The following is a 25972-nucleotide window of genomic DNA, read 5'->3' on the forward strand; positions in this document are numbered from 1 at the left end:
ATGTGGCAGGCAGACCCCTCCGCCCTTACTCGCTATGGTGTCAGTTCCTCAGCCCCGCCTGCTCTGGGCAGCAGCTGGGTCTTTGCTCGGGCGGACGTCCTGCCCGCTCTCCCAGTGACCTGCGGGCACGCGTGTAGCCTTCTTGAGTCAGGCCACCCCAGTGTCCTCTCTGCCCGTCCGTCCCTGGGGTGCCATGCTGGCCAGGCTCGAGGGTGCTGGGAGCACGTGCCGAGCTCTCAGGGCCTTGGGGACCCTGGACTCACACGGCGTCCCTGCCTAGGGTGGGCTGTGGCTCAGGGGTCTCAGGCTATAGTGCTCCTGCTGCTCCTCCCCTGGGCACAGGGCTTTGAATGGCAGGCAGCACACTTAGGGGGCACCTGGCGCCCCCTGCAGGCTTGTTGCCTTCACATTCCTGCTTCCCGATTCCCACCAGGACGCGTTCCACCGCAGGACAGCGCGCTGGCCTTTGCCTCTGAGGCTGTCGCTCGGCAGCCGAGGCCCTGGGTGCACAGAGGCGGGATGGGCAGCGCCCTGGAGGCCGCGGCCCTTTGGCCAGCCATCCAGACACAGTTCCAGCCATGGTTTTCTCCTTCCTCGTGAGACGTTTCCAAAGCGTGCATCCCCACTTCTGCATCCTCCTGGGAGCTGGCAAGCTTGCCAGGCAGTGAGGGTCCCTAATGGATCCCCAGCCCTCCCTCCAGAGCCCCCGTGGGGTTGACTGTGGTGTACAGAAGACAGGGGTGCTAGAGGCTGTGCAGGGGCCATGGTCCCGCCCTTCAGGACGCACTCAGACCCATCTTGCAGCGCCCTCGCCTGGGTCCCATGGGTGCCGTCCACCCTGCTTCTCCACACAAGCTGCACACACCTTGACATGTGCTCTTGGCCAGCAAGGAGTCCACCCCCAGTGCATGGGGGCCCATGGCTTTGCTGCTGATGATGCTCTTCAGCCTCCAGGGTCCTTCCTGTCTAGGAGTCAGAGAGCGTGGTTTCTGGGAAGTCCGGAAGCCACTCTCCTGACTGCCTGCTCTGTACACAGAAGCGACCTGATGGGTGAACGATGGTGGCCGAGCCCACCACCCCTCACTGCTTTTGTTCGGGGCCTCAGGGAGCGAGTGTCAGGCTCCCTGATCAGCTTCATTCCCAGCCTCGGAGCCTGAGTCATTCTCTGAGTCCTTGCTCTGCACCAGGCCGCATGCTGGCCCTGGGGACCAGGGCAGGTGGGCCAGGCTAGTGGGAGACAGGCCAGGAGAAGGAAAAAACCACAGCATGGTGGAGAGGTGGGCAAGGGCAGGGAGGGTCTGAGGGGGAAGGAGGGGAGAAGGAGGGTCCCCGGAACAAGACTGGGGAGCAGCACTTCTTGGCGTGGAGGTGCACGTGCAGTTTGGGGCTGGGTGCCTGATTCATTCGGGGTCCCTGCTGCACACAGAGGGCTTGCCTACTGGGGCAGAAGGACACAGCATGGAGGGTTACTGAGCAGGTGAGCACTTCAGCCAGGGCCCCTGAGACAGAAAGCTTCAGGCCATGCATGCACAGCTAGGAACCTGCAGCCACACAGAGGACCCCAGACTTGAGCCTGGATGTCCCCAGGGTCGTCTAGGGTCGTCTCCAGGGACCATTTGTGGCAGGAGTGGGGTCAGAGTTGGAAAGGAGAGGCAGGTAGTGTCACAATGGGTGAAGAGCATGGGGCCAGAGAGGAAGGCAGCGAACCTTCACGCAGATCCCTAAGGGAGCCCCCTCCCCAGGGACCTGGCACAAAGGAGGCAGATATCAGCCACACTCGTTGTGGCAGGAATGTGGGGTCTGCCCTTGATCTGTCAGCCCAGCTCTGAGGGTGACGATGGGCTGAGTGGCTCCCACGACACAGGGACCTCGGTCCTAAAAAAAGACCTGTGTCTCCAGAGAACCCGCAGGGCCCGAGTCCCTTGGAAGCGCTGGGAAGACCTGGGCTGGGATGGCCCTAGGTCTACAGCAATGGGGGTGGCTCTCCATAGACCCACCTCAAGCGCCCAGTGGGTCAGGCCCACAAGGAGCCCAACAGACAGGTCTTGGCCGTGGGCTTTGCCCGCCCTGAACCTTGCGGAGACAGACGTGACCAGGTGGGAACGGTAGCTTGACCATGAGTGTCTGGGGGAAGCAGATAAGGTGGCCTGCACTCCAGGGGGCGGCTCAGCCTGTGCCGCAGCCCCTTGGACTTGTCTAGAGAGGCCCTGAGGGGGTGGGCGCCCCACAGTCGGGACCCCTCAGTGCCCTGATCTCTAGGCCTGAACTGTGACCTCTCCCTCCTCACATCCCTCGTGCTAGCCACGCCCTGAGCCAGGAGGGGGCCCCCAGGTCCTGCCTGCTGCCACAGTGGGACGGTGGGCAGCCTGTCCGTGCTGGGACATGTCCGCTACCATGGGAGCAGAGCAGCAGTGACCAGAGGCGTTGGCGGGGCCAGGCAGAGCCCTGACCACAGCCCCGCTGCCAGGCTGCCTCACTTGCACAGTATTTTTTGGGATCTGTGTCTTGGCATTGTCCCGCATTAGTCAGGCCATCCTTTGCATGTGGAGCCTGTCAGCTGACTGTACCCTGCCCACCGCTGCCCCCCACCACCCCCCATGCCCAGTGAGTGACATCCCATGCCCTGGCCCACAGCCCTGGGCGATCCCTGAATCCGGGGCCCTGCCCGCTTACTCAGAAGCTGCTCCCGTGCTGCATGACAGCCTGGGCCTCTGCCCCACACCCACAGTCCGGAGGGCCCCACGTGCTGCTGCTGCCCATTCGCGTCGGCACACCAAGGGGCTTCTGGGTAGCCTGGCAGTGCCCCCGCCAGGGAAAGGGTGCGGATCAGATGCTGGCATCCGCCCTGTCCTCTCCCATCGTCAGACCTAGAGAGCCCTGCTGATGGGCGGTTTGGCCTGGCTTCTGGGAAGCAAGCCCCTGAGCTTCTGGACACTGAACACTCTTTGCCCTTTAGTACAAGGCTCCAACCCTGGGTGCTTCTGTGTCCAGGCTCGTGTGGGCCTGGGCCCACCGCTTGCTCATCAGCGCGTGGTGTGGGTGTCGCCGCCTCAATTGCTGGGCCTGAGTGTGTGGTTGTAGCTGAGCCAGAATCCCGCCGGGCTCAGCCTCTAGGGCAGGACAGGCGTGGGTGACTGGGGGCAGCCCCTCTCAGGTCTCACCCCTTTCACCTGAGCTTGTCCTTGTGTTGGTGGAGGACCGGGGGCTGGCTCGGCCTGGCCCACCGGCCTCCGGCCCACCTCTTCCTATGCAGTCCTTTCCCCCAGCGCTGCCCGGTGCAGCCTCCCCTAGCTGGTTCCCTCCACCCCAGAGAGACAGGGCTCCTCCTCTGGGCATGCAGGGGCCTTCTCCTGGGCCAGAGCCTCTCCCTGTGGCCACCCTGGCATCAAGGAGCTTAGCAGGGGTTTGCCTGCCTGGGTTGAGGGGAGAGTGTGATCCAGGTGATCCTGGCCCATGATGGAGTTAGATGGAGGGAGGGGAGCACTGAAAACCGTCTCCTAGGAGGCACGGTTCCGCTCGGGCAGGAGGGCGCCTGTGGGCCCCTCAGCCAAACCAGATGGAGTGCGAGCAGGCCCCGGGGGCCAGAGCCTTCTGAGCTCAGGGCAGAGCAGTCGGGACTCATCCTCGCAGGGGCTATTCCCCTCCGGTCAGTCCATACTCCTCCTGTTTCCTGAGTACAAATGGAGAAGGGGCCAGCTGATTGAGACAGTGAGGGCCAGTGCCAGGAAGCAGGAAATAGGCTGGGAGAGGCCTGGCCCCACATCCTGCTGCCACGTGGGCACTGTTGGACCACTTGCTCCAGACGACACATCAGCCTCTGGAGACCCCAGGTCAGCAGCCAGGGGCTCTTCCTCGGGGCCGGAAGCCAGCCCACTGAGCTCACTCGGAAGCGGGCGTTCAGGCAGCTGACGCATCTGCTGAGCTCACCTGGGACCAGGGCCCTCCCTGCCCAAGGCCCAGGCCCCAGGAGGCTTGGCACAGGGAGCATGCATAGCTGCCCAAGTCTCCAGAACCCTCAGGCCCCCAAGAGCAACCCAGACCTTACCCGTGGGTCACTCCAGGTCCCAGCAGAGAGCACTGAGTGTGCAAAGCAGCCCCCTCCCCGAGCCGGGTTCTGAGGGTGAAGCCTGCACACCGGTGCTCAGCAGAGACGTGGTAGACAGACAGACTCCTTCCTGTCGTTTCATCGTTAGACTGGGGAGATGCAGCCGGGAGAGAAGGAGCATCTTTGCCCCATTTTTTGTCGTAGAGAAAATGCATCGGACTCTTCCCCCACTGGGACCATGTTTATTCTAGGTTCTTTTGGATACTTTTTCAAGTTATAGGAATTCTCTTCTAATCATGAATAATTATTTAACTTTAGATAACATAATTTTACGTAACTTCTTACATATCTGTTGATGTCTGTGATCTGTCGGTGTGAAAATCCATATGTGGATTTTCTCATGTTAAATCATCCTTGCATACCTGGGATTACCTGATTTAGTCATAGTGTCATATATTTTATATGCTCTGCTGGATTCGATTTGACAAGATTTTTGTTTGCAGTTTTTTTACATCTATATTGAGAATGAAGAGTTGCAGTATTCCTTTCTTCTCCTGTGTATGTGTGATTTTGGTATTGGGGTTATGTTGGCCTCATAGAATGAGTTGGGGGTGGAGGTGTGCGTTTCCTTGCTATTATCTGTAAGAGTTTGCATGAAGTTGGGTAATCTGCTTTTAAAATTTGGTAGAAAGTTTCTGTTTAGGAATTGTCCCTTCACTTTTTATTTTGAGAAATGTCAAACCTACAAAGTACTTAAAACAGTAGTAAAACCTTAAACCTTTCCCCTAGAAACACACTGCTATTAATGCCTGTCATTTTGGCACGTTGTGGATGTGTGTACCGTCCCTTGTTCTCTTGTGTGTGTGGCTGTGTATGCATGTACTTTGTGTGCATACATGTACTTGTGTATGTGTGTACGCATGTACTTGTGTGTCTGTGTATGCATGTACTTGTATGTCTGTGTATGCATGTACTTTGTGTGTATACATGTACTTGTGTATGTGTGTATGTATGTACTTGTATGTCTGTGTATGCATGTACTTTGTGTGTATGCACGTACTTGTGTGTGTATGCATGTACTTGTATGTCTGTGTATGCATGTACTTGTGTGTGTCTACATGTACATGTGTGTCTACATGTATGTGTGTGTATACACTTTACTTCTGTGTGTGTCTGTGCTTGGTTTTGTTTTGTTGCATTTTGGCAGAACTGTGTGAAACTAGGCTACAGACATTCCTCAGTACACGAAAACCTGTAGGAAGATTTTTAACTCCTGCTTCGATTTTTTTTTTTTTTTTAAGCTTATGGGGCTACTTGTGAGTTTTCTATTTCTGACTGACGGCTTCTCTCTCTCTCTCTCTCTCTCCTGCACATTCTCCTGGTGCCCCTACCCATGGATGGCAAGAGCAGGTGAGTTCATTCTGGCTGTTTCCTCTCTCGTGGCCCTCCTCTCCTGCCTTCTGGCCAGGCAGGGGTCCCTGGGATGGCGTGGGGTCTGTAGTGCGTGGTGAGGAAATAGATACAGAGATGTTCCTTGGGTTGCCTTTCAAGGCCACATAGCAGCTAAGTGGCTGAGCTCCTGGCAGGCAGGGACCCCTTTTCCTGGTGCATCCTGCCCCAGCTCCTCCTGGAGACCCTGCCTCCGGGGTCAGTGGCAGACACACACACCAGTTATTGCTCTCATGACTGAGTGGCTTTAGCTGAGGACCCCTTGAGCCTCAGGTTGCCTGTCTGACAGTGGTGCCCGCCCCAGAGTTGGTGGGAATAAAGCAAGTGAGTGCTAGGTGGGCCCCTGCCACAGAAGCACTTGGAGGGGCTCCTGAGGCGGCCTGGGGGTCCCTGGATCTGGTTCACTGCCGAGCTGCCCGCCCCCCCAGCTCCCGGGTGGTTGCCCCCAGGAATGTGCAGACCGCAGTGCAGGAGAGGGCAGGACGCGGCAGTCAGTTTGGGCGTCACGTGGCTTTTGTCTGGACCATGTGCTGTTTAGGTTCTGACTTTCTGTATCAAGGAAAAGCAGCTCCTATTCAAAGAGCCCGTGAGACCATCATCCCCTGCTCTGCCCTGTGCATGGAGCAGGGGGTGTGGTCAGCCCCTCCTCTCTGCTCAAAGCCCTCGTGCAGCCACAAGGGAGGGGACAAGGAGGATTCATCCAGGAAGAGGGGTATCATGGAGCCTGGAGCCAGCCGCCAAGTGTGGGGTCAGAAGGCTGAGCCTGGAGGGAGTATCAGGCTACCCCCAGTGGTCCCCCCAACGAGCACTGACCCCGCTGGCCCCCAGATAAGCAGTAACTGGTGGTCTATGGCTTTGGAGACATTTGCACAGCCGCAGGAAGGCCCAGAGCTCCCTAGGCCTCTGACTTCGCACCTCTAGTGAGAAAATCAGGTTAGATCAGGCACACAAAGGGCCTTTAATCTTTTTGTCTGTTTGCTTTGTAATACTTGCTTGGTTATATAAAACTGGGAAAATAACAAAAAGTTAGAAGCAGAAGAAAAAGTTGCCTGGAGCTCCAGCCTGGGGCCAGGCCCCCTCCACATTTGGCGTGTGCTGTGTTTCTGCCGTCTTTCCTCTGTGCCCACTTTGTGTTGTCCAGAGCTGGCATCAGGTTGTGACACGAACCCTGATGCGGTGCCTTTGCTCATCATGCATATGTGAGGTGTGCCCCTGTGCCGTTGCAGGGCCCCAAAAGGGCTGTCCCGCTTGCCGTGGGGTCGTCAGATGTAGGTTTCAAGCCCCCTGAGCTTTCTCGAGGCCCTGAACTGTTTGTGACCTGGCAGGGCTGGTGTCCGCTGAGCTGTGCCCTTCTGCATGGGCCTTCTGTGCTGCTCTTGACTGCTGTGGGGCATGTCCCTGGCACAGAGACACAGAGGCTGGCATGGCTGGCAGACGATGGGAGCAGGTGGAGCCTGGCATGTGTGCGGCGTGCCCTGGCAGGGCCTGACACTGCCCCCAGGCCACACTCTCCATCCTTCAGGCCGCAGCGGGTCTGCAGCCAGAGCTCAAGAGGACATGGGAGGACCAGCAGAGACTGGGAAGCACAGAAAGTGACCCGGAGAGCTCTTGGCCGAGACTCAAGCTGATGACAGGAGACGAAGGCTCTGCAGGCAGGTCTCAGGCCCCATCACTGAGCACACAGCCCCTCCCGAAGAAGGAGCAGGCTTGGCCACCTTCACTTTACCCCAAGGTGGGCACATGTGATGTTCAGTGAAAGTGAAACCTCCAGCCAGTGTCAGAAGCCAGAAAGTGCCAGGGGGCAGGCGTGTGTGAACAGCAGCCCCTTGCGGCCCTGCTGATGCCAGGCTGGTCACCTCCTGAGCAGCCCCTCCCTGTCTAGAGCCCTGCTCAGGAGCCATGGGTGGGAGCCCAGTGGAGTTGGAGGGCAGGGGAGGCTCCCTACTGCCTTTGGGTGGCCCCGGACGGAGCACCGCTTCTGATGATCGGTCGGCAGTCCAAGGCTGGGACACCCTCACCGTCGTGGCTTTGGGGACAGCGGGCAAGCTCCCAGAAAACCGCCAGTCAGTCAGTCCTTTGTTCAGTGGAGAGGACATCCCTGGAGAGGCCTGTGCTTGGGTAGGTGGAGTGTAACCCCAGGCTTGGCCACAGCTGGGAGGACAGGACCAAGTGGATCCTCTTGTGACCTCAGGCAGGTCAGCCACAGCCTTTCCAGTCACCGGCCTGGAGGGGGTGTCAGTGCTGGGCGTCGATGCTGGGTCCATCAGTGTCAGGGATGGCGGGACGTGCGTGGGTCTGTGCAATAGGAGGCCCGCTGTGGGTCTGTGCAGCCCCGCCCAGCACAGCAGGATCTGTTCCCACTTGCACCTGCAGGCGGCCTCACCCGCACCTTCACGGGCAGAGCACCCAAGCCCCCAGTGCTGGACGTGTTGCCTGAGAGGTTCTTGAAGGGTAATCGCCACGGCCAAGGCCGGAGAGCAGCGGGCACCACAGGCTGGAAGCAGGAGGCAGACTGAAGCGGGGGCCCGCCGAGGCCACACAAGGCCGGCCGGCTGCTCGCGGCTCCCAGCGCTCACTGCGGGCCTCTCCTCCCCCTGCCTGAGCCCAGGGCTCTGCCCCCTCAGTGTGTGTAGGCCTGGGGCTTAAGTCACACACACCCCTGCCCCATGAGTGTTCTACAGGGGCCTTGTGAGGGTCCCGCGGGATCATGAAGGTCAGGGGGCTTAGGATGAAGGCCAGGCTTCCTGCAGACGTGGGGATCCCTCCGCCTAGTCACTCGCCTCGGATCACAGCGCCAGGACACGGCGCCGCCACGGCTCACACTCCTGTCTCTTGCACACACAGCCTCCTTACCGGGACAGCTGTTTGGGCGCCGCAGGGCCTGTGTCCGTGCTGGCCCAGGCAGCGGGCTGGGGCTCTTAGCTCCCGGCACCGCCCCTCTGAGCCAGCACTGGGTGTCACTGACAGCCGAGGTGCCCACATGGGTAGGAAGACAATGTATGAACCTCCAGGCAAAGGTGTGAGGCACAGGGCGCCTGGGAACGGCCTTCTGCTCCTCTGGACTTGTGGGAAGGCCCCATCCCAGGTCCCGCAGCCTGGAGGCCAACAGCCCGGCTCCCATGTCCCCCTTTCAGGCAGCCCCACACAGTCTGTCAGCCCCCTCCCGACAGCTTGAACATACCAGCCCTGGCCTGTGGGGGGCGCACTGCGTGCCAGGGCCATACTGGCACTCCCCCGCAAGCCGTTCCATCCCTTGAGATGCAGAATCCCAGAGGCTCTGGAAGCCGGTGCTCAGAGAGGCCTGCATCTAGAGCTGTGGACTCATGTGTCCCCGGCCACACTTAGGCCTCCAGCCAGGCCACCCTCCTTCAGGCGGAAGCTCCTGGGGACACGGGCTTCACCCTGGAGTAGGGAGCGAGGGCATGGGGCAGAGCCACTGAAGCATTGAGGTGAGGGCTCAGGCAGCCTGGCTCTCAGCCCTACTGCTCCTGCCTTGGCAGGGACACCGACCCTCGTGAGAGTCAAGCCCTGCCCCCGCCCAAGCTCTGCACCTGTATCAGGGTCATTAGCCAGCAGGAGGCAGGGTTGGAGCAGGCTGTGACCAGAGAAAAACCCATCTGGAGGCCTCCCCAGCATCCCGTGGCAAGGTGCCCAAGTCCAGGGCCGGGCCAAGTCCAGGATCTTGGCTCTTCCCCATCCAGGACAGCTGTCAGGAGGATGGCCCCAGCTGCTGGGGAAAGGGGTTCCGCTCAGCACTGCTAGTTCATCCTCACTGTGGGCCTGGATGTGTTTTTCCTTTATGCAGACCATTCTGACTCTTAATTAACTCACTCTTCTTTAAAGAAAATAAAGAGTAATAAATTTATAAAGAATCATAAATTGTGTCCATGACTTAGTTTAAAATGTCACCACTGCTGACTGTTGTTTGGCAAGTGGTCAGCAGGTGGCCGGTATCAACCGTGCCAGGTTATATGATTGTGTGCCTTCTAGGAGGGTTTGCTCAGCAAGTGAACAGTTCTCACCAGGCGGTTACAGGGTCCAGGGGCTTGAGCACTGCCACCAGCCAGCTGTGTGGCTGGGTCTTCTATTTAACCTTTCTGGACCTCAGTTTCCTCATCTGAAAAATGGGAATATTTCCTTCCTAAAGCGTGTCTGGCAGTGTCCAGAATGACCAGGGTAAAGCATTGAGGGTTCACTTAAGTCATGCAAGTTATTGCTGAACTTCTGACACTTGGGCCTGGCTGCCCTCACCTCTGATCATGCCCAGTTCCTCGCGCATTGCCCCTAGAGCAGATGGATATGGTTCAGAGACCAAGATAGGGTGGCAGTCTTTTTCTGTCTTTGAAAAGGAGCCCAGCATAGGCAGGCCAGGCAGCTGGTGCAGCCACAGGAAACACCAGGAACGCAGGCTTTTTCTCTTGCCCTACCATCCCCAGAAAGCAATGTTCTGCCTCATGGCCCAAGGTGGCTGCTGGCACTCTGCAGTCACATTCACATTCCAGCCAGCAGGAGCAAAACAATGGGGAGGTGTCTCTAAGGACATCCTGATGGCCAGGCTGAGTCACACAGCCATACGTGGCTACAAGACACTTTCTGAGCGTCTTCCTCCTCAAGGATTTCCATGTTGTTTCCAAAGCCTGTGGAGTCACCTGGGGACCCACATGAGCACCACTCCCTACAGCTGGAATTCCCCCACTGTCTGTAAGAATTCAGCTCACTGGGTGAGCCGAGGAGGGCCTCCCCACTTTGCTGGAGGTAGGTGGGGCAGGGAGCAGAGTTGTGAGACCAGCTGGGCACCAGCCTGCAGCAGGCCACATGCCTCCAGGTGTGCCTGCTGCTGGAGAAGGAAGACTGGGCTCCCATGCCCAGGTGGCCTTGGCCCATCATTTACCTCCCCGCCCGTCCAGCCAGGATGATCAGTGAAGGGCCAGGCCTGTCTCAGCGCTTCCGTTCTGGTTCTGCCATAGATGGTGTCAGCTTTAGGTTCTGTCGGCTCTGGGAGGAGGGCGGGAAATGGGCTGCCCGCCTGCGCCCAGCACTCAGCCATTGATGCTGTGGGCCACTCTCCCAGCCCAGGTATTTTGGGAAGCAGAGTCAGTGAACTGACTGAAATAACAGCTGTGAGCTCACAGCTGCTGTGCAGACACATGGGCCAGGAAGGACGGCCTTAGGCCAGCCCTTCCTGTATATGGAGGGGCGCTCCCCACCTGTGCTGCCAGCCCAGCACTTGATGATCTGCAGGTGGCACGGGGGTGGGGCGGGGGGGCATGCTCTGGGTCAGGGAGGTGAGTGCTGGTCGGAGCCAGTGGAGGCTGGCCATTCACTCATCAGCTGGTTCACTCTTGTGCTCCCAGGAGTGGTCCAGTGCCCCATCCTTGCCGCTCTGATCAGAGTGGGGCCCACCTCTTCTCCCACCAGACTCCACTCACTTGGGCCCGCACTGCCCCCTCTGCTGTGCTGAGGAGAGGGAGGTGACATGCCAAGGAGCTGTGCCCGTGGCCCCTTCCCGAGACAGGAAGGGGAGGGGGCAGCCAGCCCCGCGCCTCAGCTGCTTCCAGCACCGTGGGAATCAGAGCTAGGTCAGGCTTGGGCTTTTTTTAAGGCACCAAACCCTGTGTCTGAGTTCTGCACTGCATTGTTTTATGGCGTGAATGCACTCCTTGGAGCTGGCCGGACCCACATGCAGCATTTTCCAAAGCCAGGGGACCACTGGGGGCGGGGTGCTGCCAGGCCGCAGGCGCTGGGGAGCGCCTGGCCTGAGGTCAGCAGCGCTGACTGCCAGCGGGAGCTCAGCTCGGTGAGCTGATTAACTAAGGTGGTTCATGCCATGATCCCCTGAAGGTTGTCGTTTTCTTGCTGGGAGAGGGACCCAGAGCTTGGTGAGGGAGCTGGCTCCCCCGAGCGGGCCCCATGGCAAATTCTCCCCGGATCCTCCCTCTGAAGTTCCAGAGACTTCTCAGAGTAAGGTTTAAAAACAACTAACCATCTGGATCCTGGCTTCACGGTGTGGCCTTTGTCCTCATGAAGGGACTTCTGGGCCCTGAGAGACCACGGTATGCAGCTGGGGTGCCCCTCACAAAGTTTCCCTTGCTGCTTTGGAACCCCAAAGCCCATCCTGGGGGGAGAAAGTGGCAGTGAAGCCAATCCCCCTATACGTTAACTTTTTTTTCCACTGACTGTGTATCTGGAAGTAATACACAGTATTTTTTTTTTTTTTTTCAAAAGAGGGGTGTTATAATTCTAATCCTAAATAACAGTGTCCTCACCTGCAGTTAGGGAGCTTCAGCTCTGTTAGGACAGGTAGGAAAATCCACCTTTGTTTCAGGGTCCGAGTTTGTTTCTGTGAGTTAGACCTTGTTCACAAACGCCTGCCTTCAGAGCCCACCACCCAGGAGGGGAGAGGGTGGCTGGCATCCTGTCACAGCACACAAGAGCACAGACCTTGCAAAGCTGGCCCTTTGTGATGGCCTCTTTGCACCCCAGGCAACAGGGATGTTTTATAACCTTTATTACTTGTTTCAGTTACTTAAATAATGTGTGCTTGCTGCAGGCAATGCCAAAGTATAAAAAAGAAAATTTTTAAATCACCTATTTGGGCATATGAGTGTTCACTTTTCTTTAAGTTTGAAGTTGTTCGTTATAAAATGTTAGAAAAGATCCATAGCCTCACCATCCTGAGAGCCTCTTTGCAGTGCCTTCCCATCCTGGGTGGGGACCGCAGGTCACAGGGGTCACCACGCAGGTGGGCACAGGCCCTGCTCCGTGCCAGCAGCCTTGTGCCCGTGCCCTTGGCTGGGACTGTGTCTGCCCTCGACTTAGGTATCCACGTCTCCCATGATGCCAGCATGCCACCAACATGCGGCAACCTCACCATTACTCAGCCTTTCTCTTTAGGGCACATTTCCTTCTAGAAGTGTAGTTACTCATCCAGCCACAGAATTGTGTACCCACCTCGGCTCTGGGCTCCCAGAAGGAGAGTCAGGAGTGGGGTTTGGGTCAAACCCACACTTGGGCAGAAGAGAAAAAATAAAGCCCCTTCACTGCAGGTATGACCTGTGGAAGGGGAGGGGCTGTTTCTGCTTCAGAGCACAGGTGCTGGCTCTGGTTTCCTCATCACTGATAAAGTGCAAGGGATACAAAGCCGATCTCCCAATTGGGACGGGGTCTCCAGCTTTCCTGAGGCCCGCTGCAGGTGCAGGAGGGAGCAGGCTTATGAGGACAGAGTGAGAAGGGTCCTCTCCCTGATCCCAGCCCCTGCCATTCAGCCACTTCGAAGCTGTCACCTTCCAAGGAAGGCTCACAAAGCTGCGGCTCGCAGAATTCTCCCAGAGGCCATCACTCAGGCTTTGTTGTTGTTGTTGTTGTTGAGCCAAGCAGCAAGAGATGTCTTAGTCCTCCCACCAGGAATTGAACCCACGCCCTCTGCAGTGGAAGCAGAGGAGAGGTGCAGTGCGGGGTGGGGAGGGCAGAAGACCCCCAGATGACCACCCCCCCCCACATCTGCCTTAACCAGCAGACCACCAGGGCGGTCCCAGAACTCAGACTCTTAAAACTGTAGAGCGGGCCAGTCCCTGTTAGCGGTGTTTGCACCCAAGAACAAAACACACTCCTTGTCCACTAGGACGTCCGTGACTGTGGGATGCACTGAACCAGGGCACCCAAAAATGTCAGAACAGCCAAGGTTGCAGAAAGCATTAAACGAAGCGTAATTAAACACAGGGAAGCGTGACACGGGAGGTTCCTGTGTGGGTGTCGGGTGCTTGCAGCCCATGCAGGCTAGAATTATTTCACAGCCTGAAGTTTCTCTGAAGCCCCATGTTCTGTCTTTGAAATCCATGTGAATTTTGCACCCTGGGCCATTTCCCATCTGAGCCTGTTTTCCTGTAAATGAACAAGACCCTTCTCTGTCTGGCCCTGCCTGCGCCTCAAGCCTGTACTGCCCCCTTCTCAAGTCACGAAAGGCCGTGTCCCCACTGTCTCTGAGAAGCCCTCCTGCCCTCCCCCTTGGTGAGCCGTGCCATCCATTACCACCTACCGCGCTTGTTGGTTCTGCCCCTCCCAGCCCAGAGCATTCTGAGAGCCCTGCCCTCTCTGAGCCTGAAAGGGGGAAAGTGTCTGGGTTCGGGCTGTGCCTGGCTTGTGATGGGCACGGTGGCCATGACCACTGGTGCCATCACCAGGGCCCTGGGGACACTGCTGCTCCGTGCCCTTTGCCGCACATTCATGGAGTGCCTTGGGCACGAGTGCCAGGGCAGGGCCCCGGGCTTCCGCCGCCTCTTCCTCACTTCCCCACCCAGCTGCAGTCATGCCCACTGTGGCTCCTCCCAGTTCCCAGGAGACCAGCCCCGGCCCACTGCGTTCCATGGGCAGCCTCGGTGTTGGAGGCAGAGAGGCTGAGCGTGAGGCCCCCTCCCTTTGCTCCAGGGAGCGGAGTGCACTGTGTGCTGGCCCTGTTTGCACCCCCAAAGCCCGCTTCGATGGGAAGCCGGCCAGCAGCCCAGGCCTTCGGCTCCGGAGGAGCTGTGGTTCCTCCGAGTCAGGAGCAGCTGGCTGGGGAGCATGTGGTTAGTTCCCAAGCCTCAGGGCAGCCCCGGCTGACCCAGAATGCTGGCCACCCTCGCGGTCCCCAGAGGTGGTGCCCACAGGGGTCCTCCCCTCCCCGTGGAGCCTCTGCCTATTCACGTTAGCATGTGTGACTGGGGGGTGGGTTGCGGTGGTGAGGGAGGAACCGCAGACACCTGGTGTTAGCTAGCACAGAAGTGGAGGGGATCCAGCACACTTCGACAAAGCCCTTTAGGGCCTTCGCAGGTTGCCCTGGAGAAGGCTGCCCTTCGTTTTAAAACTGCTTTCCTTATCACAAAGTGTTTGGGACACACAAAGAAATACGTCCCAAATATGTCCCAAACATACATTGGATGAATGTATGTAAGGAATAAAGTATGAAGATAAACCCCTCACTGCCTGTCTTAAACACAAGGACGTGAAAATGCCATGGAAGCCACCGTGCCCACCTCCCCCCAACAGACCAAAGCTAACCCCTGACTTGAACTTTCCTGTGTATTACACCATCTCATCTTGTTAATATTTTAGCAATACTTTAACATCACCTTTTCTTTACCACTAAATAGTATTTTCTTTGGTTTTATTTTTAGAAGCTTGATAAACCATAGGGTTTCTCTGGTGGCTTAGACAGTAGTACTCTTCTATGTCTTCTTAATTTGCTTTTTTCCAGTGACATCTTATTCATCACATTTAACTGCGCTGCTCTGAGCAGCTGTAGTTTGTTCCTTTTGTCACTGAGCCATGCTCTGTTGGAAGAATGTACCCTGTTTGTGAATGCCTGCCTCTGCGGAGGATGTTTGGGGCTATCACGAGCAGTGTGCTGTGATGGTCTTGTCCACATCTCCCAGAACTCACGGACAAGGGTTCCCCAGGGTGTGTGCCTAGGAGAGGACTCGAGGGTCATGGGGTGGTTGTGTGTGCCGTCAACCTTCCTGTGAAGTCACTCCATGACAGCTGTCCCCAGTAAACATCCCATAAGCAGTTGTTGAAAGTTGTCATTACCCCACTTCTGATTTGCCACTCCAGCAGGTATCCTATTGTGGCTGAGAGTGCTGTTTCCTCAGTGCCTAATGAAGGGAAGCATCTCTCCATATGTTTTCCTAGCCAGTTTCCTTGTTGTTTTACTTTTAATGGTTTTAGTTATAAGAAGTCACACACACGCGTAAAAGCAAATAGCTCCAAGAGGTTTATGATACAAACCAGCAGATCTGCTTTTCCTTTCCAGCTTCCCCAAAGAACCTCTTGCAGCTCTCTTCACTAGTCTCATGTCAGACTTTCCTGGTGGTAGAGAGGTTAAAAATCCGCCTGCCAATGCAGGGGACACGGGTTTGATTCCCGGTCTGGGAAGATTCCACATGCCGCCAGGTAGCTAAGCCCATTCGCCACAGCTACTAGCCCATGCGCCTAGAGCCTGTGCTCCGCAACAAGAGAAGCCACTGCGATGAGAAGCTCGTGCCCTGCAGTGCAAGAGCAGCCCCCACTCACTGCAACTAGAGAAACCCTGAGCACAGCAGCAAAGACCGAGGGCAACCAAAAACAAATAAATAAACGGAGAATGGCCTTCATGTTTTTACTTTCATGTTTCTAAGTGTTTAGTGCTATTTCTTTTTTTTTTTTTTAATATTTGCTTAGCTGCTCGTAGTTGCAGCACGCAGGATCTTCCATCTTCATTGCAGCATGCAAGATATTTAGTTGCAGCGTGCAGGATCTTTGTTGCAGCAGGTAAAATCTTTAGTTGTGGCTTGTGTGGTCTAGTTCCCTGACCAGAGATCAAACCCAGGCCTCCTGCATTGGGAGCTCAGAGTCTTCACCATTGGACCACCCAGAAAAGTCCTATAGTGCTGTTTCTTGGTTGATTAGTTTAAAAATTATCAGTGCGCTTTCTGTTCTGGTGGATGAGGTAGGTTCTTAAACCCTTATCCTTCTCCACACCCCCACCCATCCTCCAAGGAGAGTTAAAGCTCAAGTTTTTATTAAATTAATAACCACCGTTTACATCCTGATGTCTCAAAAACCAGTGTTTTTCTTCTGAGTCTAGTAGTACACTTAGTTTTCTTTTTTATGTGACTTTTCATTTTTCCTGGATGTAATGATTGCCCTACCTTTTACTTGGTTTGTCTTCCATCTTCTTAGACTAGGTTTTTCCAAATGATTTCAAAGATCTGCCATGTATCTACCATACCATGTTTTTTCCCACAAATGCTCTGCGGTGTGAGGTGATCTGTCTGTGCCCCTTTTTCTAGAACCCTGTCCCTCTACTCCTGACAGGCCGAGTGGGATGCCCAGGGGATATCTGGGATCTCCCTGGGTTCCAGCTCCTGTCTCCTACACTTTTTTTTTAATTTACTAAATGAGGTACACATTCCAGTATCTTCCTAGAGCAGGATTCACAGAAAATACATTTCCCAAGCCTTCACTGGTGTGAAAATGTCTCTCCTCTCCCCTTACACTTGGTTGATAGCTTGGCTAGACCTGAGATCCGTTTGGTCATTTCCTGCCAGCATTTTGAAGCCATTGTTCCGTTGACTCTTAGCATCTGGTGGTCCACAGAGAAACTGAGTCCCATTCTGACAACCAACCCTCTTTACGTATTCTGGTTTTCTGTCCACATGCTTCATGAGTTGTCTCTATGATCCTGGGTCTGATCTCCACATTCATTCGTGAGGTGGTGGGTGAGCCATTTCACTCTAGATGAATTAAGTACTCTACTTCTCGCTGTTTCTTTTGTCATCTCCTCCCCTGTGTCCTTTCTCCCCTCCTCTGGAACTCTTACAGGCTAGCACTTGGTCGGCCTGGATGGGCAGATCCTGCTGGAGGGCGAGAGGCAGGATGCCCCGTTTGTGAGGGACCCCAGATGTGAGTGCAGGAGGAACTTCGCTCTGGGCAGAGACTCTGCACTTTCCTCCGGTGTGGGGCTGGGACAGGGGTCAGCTTAGCCTGGGCACTCGGTGGCAGAGGCTGGTCTCCCATGAACGTGCAGCCTGTTGTTTGGCGGCCTGCCCAGTTCCTCATGTCTCTGAGCCATGAGCACCTCCAGAAAACCCACATCCAGTCTCATCCTGGGCAGAGAGCTGCCTGGATGTGAGGGGAGGGGGTGGTCATCTGGGGGTCTTCTGCCCTCCCCACCCCGCACTGCACCTCCCCTCTGCACACTTTGATCAGTGTCCTTGCTCCCCCTTTCTGAAGATGGTAAGCCAGAACATAAGCAGCTGACATGTCTACGAATACGTATAATGGGCAAAGGAGGGCAGAGATGGGAGCGGGGACTCGGACAGCAGGTGGCCGGCACAGGCCTGTGGCATAGATGCCCCTTCCTTACAGTTTGGGCAGATGGCATCTTGAGGGACATGGGGGTTGGAACAGCTTCTGGGAGATGATACACACGATAAGTTACGGCTCACCCAGTGGGCCCTGAGCTGGGTGATCTCCTGGTGCCCCTCCCCCACTGGACCACTGCAGGAGCCGAGTGGAGTGGGCCCAATGGGAGGCCCTGACCTAGGGGGTCTGTGAGTGACTTCTGAGTGTTCCCCAGGGTGGCACCAAGCCTGCCCCCATGAACAGATCTTTAAAGTGCTGGCTCCACATGGCTTTGGGACCACCCTGCACCCCCTGGGGGGCAGAGTCAGGTTGTCCCTAGTAAGGCATGATGCCTGGAGCTCAAGAGAAGGTCCTAGAGAGGACCCTGGACCAGGGTTCAAGAGGGCACCACAGCTGGGCGCTGCAAGATGCTGCGGTGGTCACACTCTGCATTAGAGGTGATGGTCCATGATCTTTGCAGGTCATGCCACATTTTACACCTGGATTTCTCATCTGGCCGTGGCCCTTGGAGAACTGAGACGTGGGGGGCAGCACTCCCCAAGAGGTCTTATAGCGTAGACACTGAGCAGTCAGGACTGCAGCCTGCCCCTTCTTTCACCCCCAGATGGTCCCTGTGTTTCCAGCCCCTGCCTGGCGCCCCAGCCTCACTTCCCCCTCCCCGTCTCGTTGCAGGAAGTTCTACTACATCACCTTGCTGCGTGACCCCGTGTCGCGCTACCTGAGCGAGTGGCGGCACGTGCAGCGGGGGGCCACGTGGAAGACGTCGCTGCACATGTGCGACGGGCGGACGCCCACGCCCGAGGAGCTGCCGCCGTGCTACGAGGGCACGGACTGGTCGGGCTGCACGCTCCAGGAGTTCATGGACTGCCCCTACAACCTGGCCAACAACCGCCAGGTGCGCATGCTGGCCGACCTGAGCCTGGTGGGCTGCTACAACCTGTCCTTCATCCCCGAGGGCAAGCGGGCCCAGCTGCTGCTGGACAGCGCCAAGAAGAACCTGCGGGGCATGGCCTTCTTCGGCCTGACCGAGTTCCAGCGCAAGACGCAGTACCTGTTCGAGCGGACGTTCAACCTCAAGTTCATCCGGCCCTTCATGCAGTACAACAGCACGCGGGCGGGCGGCGTGGAGGTGGGCGAGGACACCATCCGGCGCATCGAGGAGCTCAACGACCTGGACATGCAGCTCTACGACTACGCCCGGGACCTCTTCCAGCAGCGTTACCAGTACAAGCGGCAGCTGGAGCGCCGGCAGCAGCGCCTCCGGAGCCGCGAGGAGCGCCTGCTGCACCGGGCGAAGGAGGCGCCGCCGCGGGGCGACGCCGAGGAAGCCGGCCGCGTGCCCACGGAGGACTACATGAGCCACATCATCGAGAAGTGGTAGTGGCGGCTGGCGGGGGGGAGCGGGGCGGGGCGGGGCGGACTGACCAGCACACCCGGCCCCCAGAACTCGGGGAAGTGGACCCCCGTCCACCAGCCAGAAGGCAGATGCGCCTTGAGCGGTGGAAGAGTGAGCCGGGCGCATGGGTTCTTCCCGCCCTGACAGGCTGGGGTCTGAGAAATCAGCGTGGAAGTGTGTTGAAGGACACCCCACCTGGCCTGCAGGGCTGGGAGCAAGTGGGCACCCACTCTCCTGGCCCCCACCTCATGGTGACAAAAGCCACAGGTTTCAAGACTAGAAAAGGCCCGTGTGGTGGAGAGCGGCCCTGCCAGGTCGGGGCTGTGGCACACCCGCCAGGCACATGGCCACCTCCCCCCAGCCTCAGGCCACCAAGCAGCCCCTCAGCCTCCGGGGAAACCCTTGCCCAGGGCCTCTGGGGGACACAGGCAGCCCTCTGAGGTAGCCTCAGGAATGGAGCTCTCAGCTCACCCGTCTTCAAGGTCAGGGCCCACCTCGTGCAAAGCCAAGAAGTTTCTAGTCTAGCCCCTGGGCAGCCCACTCCCCTCTCTAGCCCAAGGTCAAAACCCACAGTGTGGCTTCATGCTTTGCATGAGGAGATCAAAGCACATCACCCGGGGTCCCCCACCCCACTGTCCACAGTCCCGAGACTGAGGGGGGCTGTGGGGGGATAGCCCTGCACTACAGTGCCCTCTCCCGCGGGCAGAGGGCATCCCAGGAGTAGGAAGGCCGTGGCTGAGGACCATGCTGCCTGTGACTGAGCAGACCACCCAGCCTGCAGCTCAGACAGGAAGCAGGTGGAAATCCAGAGCTCTGCCTGGCCCTGGCCTCCTTCCTGACCCTCTGGGCTTGGTTAGTGGACTGTGCCTGGCTCCAAGACCACCACTTGGACATTCATTTGAGGTTACACCCCATTGCCCCCACACCCTGTGTATCAAGTTCAGTCAGGCCTCCGATGGCTAGAACACTGCAGACTGTGGCCGTGCCCACGAGCCCTAGTTTGGGGCCATGGTGGCTCGGGACAGCCAGGATAGGATACACAGTTCTTTCAGATTCTTAGCTAGAGTTGGAAGAAACAGCTCTGGGTGGCTTCCTTGTGCCCAGATACACAGCCCCCCATCCCCAGCCTCTCCCCACATTCTCCGGTGCCCTTGCCCATACCAGCTGGTCAGGCCTGTCCCCAGAGCCCTGCAGATTGGAGAAGCCATGTTCAGTCATTGCCAACAGTTGCCCCATGCCCATCCCTCAGATGTTCGAGGGGGCCAGGCCAGCGTCACCTCTGGATGTACCCCCATCCATGTGAGACCTGAGATCTGGGGAGCTGAGTGTGAGCCCCACACCTGGGGTGGACAGGCTCCTCCTCTGTCCAATAGAGGACTTATACTTGACTCGAGGAGGTGAGGCCCACAGCAGCCTTCTGAGCAGATCCCCCTTGGGTTCTCCACCCCAGCTTCCCTACTGTGGAGTGAGAGAGTGGGAGCAGGGACCCTTCCACAGCACTGGGAAAGTTAGGGTGTTGTCAAATGAGGTGGCTACCCAGGAGGCAGAATCGTTATTGCTTGTCTGGCATAGGGGCTTCCTATGCCACTGGCCACTTCGTCCTGCAGTTCAAGGGCAGAGCGGTCAGCAGACCCCCAGAGTGGACACATCATGCTGAGGAGGTGAGCACCAGCTGACTCAGTGGCTCTTTTGAAGGAATGTGAAAGTCAGCATGGGGATCTGCTGATACTTACGTGAGGTGGGCGTGCTCCAGGTTCACAAGAGCCCTGAGGTCTCACACAAGCGTGCGCAGTGGCCTCCCACTAGGAGGAGAGCTCAGCCCTGTTCTGCCAGAGCCCCTGGCACCCAGCCAGTAACCTGGCTACATCAGCCCTCCTCAAGGCGGGCTCCTGAGCCGGAGGGCCTGAGTGCAGGATCTGTTTGTACATAATGGAACGTTGTAGCTTATGGCCTGTTGTCCCAGGTCACATGGTCTCCTTGGCTTCTCTGCTGCATCCAGGAGGAGGTCCCAGCTCCGGCCAGCACCCTGATGGGTACCAGTGAGGGTCCCAACTGGCATCACCCTCAGCTGCTGGGGTCTCCCATCCAGCATTGCCTGCTCAGGACACCCGCCCTGAGGCGAAGGCTTCTCATGCCTGCAGCATCTCCTCCGACACCACGGGCTGGGGCTTCAGGAAAGGGTGGCCTCCCTGCCCCTTCCCAGGGCCAGGGGACAGAAGCGAACATGCAGTGAGCGGACAGCTCCCCCATGCCTGCCTGCAGCGTCCCCTCTCGGAGGAGGAGTCAGGGACCGCAGTACTGTCCGAGCAATGAGTTTGTGAACATTTTTGGGAACTGGAAGTCTTTAACTTGAACCCAGGAGCATTTAAAGCTTTATTTATTTATAGCTTCTTATTAAAAAAAAAAAAAGTGTTGAGAAGAAACCTTTTGGTGACTCATACAAAAAGCGAGTTGATGGAAACGCAAGTCATCATCATCTAATTGTTTTTGTCTAGGTCAAGATGAATGTGAGCAGATGAAATAAACCCCGAAAAGGAGCACTGGTGTGTGTAGTCTGTGGTCTCATAGCAGCCCACGTGGCGTGGTGCCCATTCCGGTTTGATTTTTGAAATGTGTCTGTGAGCCAGGAATCACAGGAGCAGATGGGCTTCCCTCGGGGCCAAGAGGCCCCGTAAGAGGAGTTCACACACTGTGTCACCACGCCTTGCTTTGCGAAAGTAAGAGACGTGACTATCATCACCACAAAGAAGAACTTCGGGAATTCCCTGGCGGTCCAGTGGTTAGGACTCAACACTCTCACTGCCAAGGGCTCAAAGTTGTTCTCTGGTTGGGGAACTAAGATTCCACAAGCCCCGCAGCATGGCCAAAAACACTCATTAATTATAGGACTTGAAAAGATGCTGCTGCTGCTGCTAAGTCACTTCAGCCGCGTCCAACTCTGCGGCGGCAGCCCACCAGTCTCCTCTGTCCCTGGGGTTCTCCAGGCAAGAATACTGCGGTGGGTTGCCATTTCCTTCTCCATTGAAAAGATAAGCCCAGCTTAAAGGAAGGCCTACCCCGTGTGTTTATTTTCTCAGTACCTATTTCCCCTCCACTTTTAATTTTAAAAGATTGCAAGTGACAGATAGAAAAAGTAGTTCATGGACATCATGAAGCCTTCCCCAAGATTCGCCTGGGTTAACCCCGTGTCGTGTTCATTCACCGTGCACTCCCACTCTCTTTCTGCTTCTCTGCACGTGCGTCACACTCATTTACAGGGACGTTTGTTCAAAACATTAGAAAAGAAACTTTAAATAACATTATAAAATATCCCCAGATATTTCTAAATTCTTCAGTATGTACCTCCTGAAAATGACATTCTTTCACACACACACACACACCATATTCTAAAATTTAACATACAGTAATATTAGCTGATATACAGGCCACATCCAGATTTCTGTTCATCCCCACACTGTGTCCAGAATGTTTGTGTGATCCTTATGGCACTCGTCTGTCTTGCCTCTCCTGTGTCCTTAAGCTGGGCAGAGTCCCACCCGCCCCTCTTCTGCATCTGTCTCAGCCTTGACATTTTAACATAGGCCAGTTGTCTCTTCCAAGGTCAGAGCGTATTTTCTCACGATCAGATTCAGTGAAAGGTTTGGGGCATCACTGCTGCACAGATGTGGTGACTCCCTGGCTGCCAGCACTGGTGAATTTTAGTTCTCTGTCCCACAGGAGGGGGAGGAAGGCCCTTGCTCGATCTCTGGGTCCCGATGTGCTCACAGGCCTCTCTGGCTTTTTCTCCATGGATGTGGATCCATTGGGCTTGGAGGTGCAGCTGGCTGTTGCCGGAGGGTGTAGGGCCAGGGACCAGTGTACCAGCCCCCTGCACTTGCCCCCGCAGGCACAGCCACATGCAAGTCTCTAGAAGGGCTGTGTCCTGACCCCCAGGCCCGAGGGGCCCCCTCTCCCTCCCCTTCCCACGATCTGCATCTGGATACTCCTGCCTTGTGCATGCAAGAGGAAAGACTGGTGGCCCAGGCTTCCTCCGCACCCCTGCCTGCAGCGAGGAGGGCAAGACGGTCACAGCTGAGATCACGGAGGTGCCATGGGACCAGGTGGCCACCTCCTGGTCCCCCAAGCCCCCTCTCCTACGTGGGAGAGGCAGAGGGGGTGCAAACACAGCTGTGCCTTAAGACCCAAATGCAGAGTGTGCTCTCCGCCACCTGAGCCTGCTAGGGAGTGTCCTCTCAGAGCAAAGCACAGAGTGTGGGGGAGGGACAGAGCCTGCCGCCCCCTGCCCACCCAGGGGAAGCCCAGTGGACGCCCCATGTAGTCCCCGCTTCAGCCCACCCCAGACACCTCCCTCAGCAAACCCAAGGGGTTCCTCCCACCACGGCAGCTCCACGCAGCCCCACAGGGCCAGCGTGTGAAAGACACAGGCAGGGTCAGTCCTAAGAACACCTCCCCACAGAGGTATTTTCACCTTCTGTTTGACGTTGAAGGTCACATCCAAGTCTTCCTGCACTGGCGGCAGCCTCCAGCCTGTGAGCCCATCCACCTCTCTGGTCCCCCAACCCTCCCCTCTGACCTTGCTCCTCGATCTCGCCCCCCTGACCCTCTCCCCTTCCCCGACTCCCACAGCCAGCTGCCCCCCCAGCCCAGCCTCCCCACCCCTGCATCCCTTGCTGTTTGCTCTTCACACCAGTGAAGAGCGGTGGGTCCTCGGCCCCAACCCTGGCGCGAGCTCACAGACCCTTGGCACTCTGAGCGAGGTTCCTGCTAGGGAGGCAGTCCTGACTGACCTGCCCAGGCCCTTTGCATGGGAATGAGAGGACCCTCCTCCCAGCCCAGAGCACAGGGGGTCCTTGGGAGCCATCACCAACCCTAAGAGACCCCTCCCAGAGCACGCGCCTGGTCTTGGGGACCTCCAAGACCAGAAACCGTGGGAAGATCATGGGGAGCCTTGGCCAGCACCCCTGACTGGCCAGGCCCCCTATACATAATCTCCTGCCCTAGCAGGTGTGGCTCAAAGGGCCTTGCCCTTGGCATGGGGGCCGGGTCTGGCTCCCCTCCCTGCTGCAGCCACAGACATAGCCTCTGGGAGTACAGCCTGTTGTCAGGCCAGGTTTAGATTCAAGTGGCCAGTGTCAGCCACCCTCTATGACAGGGAGGGTTGCTGAAAGGGCTCACCTGCTTCTGGAAGAGAAGAAACTGGGTCCAGACACCAGAGTGGGGCCACACCGAACCACAAGTCAGCCCTGATCAGCAGCCAGCCACTGGGGAGTCCTGACCCTCCCCATGACCAATTCAGTCTCACCCACTGCACTGCCCCCACAAGGAGTGAAGCCATGTGGGCTGAGGGTCCGCAGCAGAAACATCTAAGGATGGTCCTCTTTCTTCCCCTCAAAGGACCAAGATGAGTTTCCAGGTCCCCTGCCCGCAGCCCCATCCATCCCCACCTCATCAGTGCCACCTGGTTTCCTGGCCCCACCCGCACTGGGTACCCCACTTCCCTGCACCTCCAGCCCAGCCCACCCAGCCCCTGGGCCTCTCTACTCAGGCTGCAGGTGGGACCCAGGTTCCTGGTAGGCCCAGAGGAGGGGTCTGAATACACAACATTGCCCAGCTTGCTCCCAAACAGGCCCTTTTTAAAAAGAGATTGTTCATATACTGACTAAATTTCCATTGCCTTTGAAGTGTGATTGAATTTTTAAAACATGTCCGTTCAAGTTAACAGACTCTCCCGGTTAGAACCAGTGTGTAGGGATCCTCTCCTGCTTTCCCTCCCCTCTGGGAGGCATCTAGGCACAGAGCACTTTCCTATCCCCCAGTGATGGGTGGCAAGGTGCTCACACATGCCCGCTGCCGTCCCCCAACACCTTGTCAAGAAGGCCATCAGGGCCTGGCCAGGACCGCCAGCTTCTGTCCTCACCAACTCCACTGTGAGGTGTCCAGAGCAGTCTGAACTCGGAGTGATCTCCTTAGCTTGGACAAGGCACAGAGATCTCCCCCAAGTCTGGCCCTCCAGCCCCTCCCCCTGCCACAGGGACCCCGACACCAGCAGGCATAAGATTCTTAAATTGCCCCCAGACAGGTATCCCCAGCCCACCAGTCAAGGGAGGCCAGCTCACTGCCCTGGCTATCCCGCCACTCCACCTCAGCTGAGCTGTCCAGCAAACACACAGCTCCAAGGCCCCAGACAGGTCACACAAGGTCCCCTTCCCTTCTCAGCCACTCTGTTTCCAGTACCTGGCCCTGGCCAAGGCCAAGGGCATGGAGCAAGGAGACCCATTGGGCCTCCCCCTTATCTCTAAGAGGACCCCCACCCCAGGCCCCCAGCAGCTTCTCCCTTTGAAGGACCTGTCCTCACCTAGCCCCCACCCCACCCCGCTCTTCAACCAGTCACGGGACCCTGAGATTTCTCTGTGAAAGGAAGCCTAGAGACTGGAACACACTTCTTTAGCAAACAAAAAGCCAAGCATTCAAGGCACAGCCTCTTCAAGACTCGAGGGAGCCGGCCTGGAGCCTTGTGGCTGGGGCTGGGCGGGTTGCTTTGTTCTGTGTGACGGGCACCCTTTCCCAGAAGCCACAGGCCCAGATTCAGGATCCGGGGCTCCAGACAATCCTGAGTGCTGAAGCTCAGTTTGGCACTTTCTCGGTGCTGTCTGCAGGGGGTGCCTCAAGGGGGGCTCTGGCCAGAGGGCTTCCCAGGCAGCAGAAGCTGGCTTGTACAACTCACACATTGCTCTCTAAGAAGGACTTTAAGGTGCAGTGTGCCCTTGTGCCTCCAGAGCACATTGAGCGATCACACACACACACACACACACACACACACACACACACACACACACACACACACACACACACACACACACACACACGACATGGCCTGGACTTTGCCCTTTTTCGGCTGGCACTCCACACAGGAAGTGATCTCCACATCAAAAGATTTTCAAACTCGGTCATCAGAGCCTGCTGGTTACCCCTTAGTATTTGTGCTCCTCCCCTCTTTCCAAAGCAATAGAGCCTCCATGGATCAGTGGGAGCACAACCAGCCAGGGTCAAGACTACACCTCCCAGCCCCTTACAATGACACGTGGTAACAATGACGTGAGGTAACAATACCACATCACTCTGACTGACGGTATGCAAGAGGAGACGACGTGTGCAATTTTAGCAAATAATACTGGAGGAAGCAGTGGACCCTTCTTCCTTCC

The 25972-nt window shown here is 57.0% G+C and overlaps 1 protein-coding gene across 1 annotated transcript in view; it reads left to right on the forward strand.

The window, feature by feature from the left end:
- The window catches only part of HS6ST1 (heparan sulfate 6-O-sulfotransferase 1), a 39865-nt gene extending 18555 nt beyond the window's left edge, over positions 1 to 21310 (forward strand). Inside the window, exon 2 of the mRNA XM_043894243.1 lies at positions 18047 to 21310. Coding sequence (XP_043750178.1) covers positions 18047 to 18755 — 709 coding nt within the window. The 3' untranslated portion in view covers positions 18756 to 21310. The remainder of the gene's footprint in view (positions 1 to 18046) is intronic.
- Positions 21311 to 25972: the final 4662 nt, after the last annotated feature.

Source organism: Cervus elaphus, chromosome 33, assembly GCF_910594005.1.
Source record: "Cervus elaphus chromosome 33, mCerEla1.1, whole genome shotgun sequence".
In the NCBI taxonomy this organism is placed as follows: domain Eukaryota; kingdom Metazoa; phylum Chordata; class Mammalia; order Artiodactyla; family Cervidae; genus Cervus; species Cervus elaphus.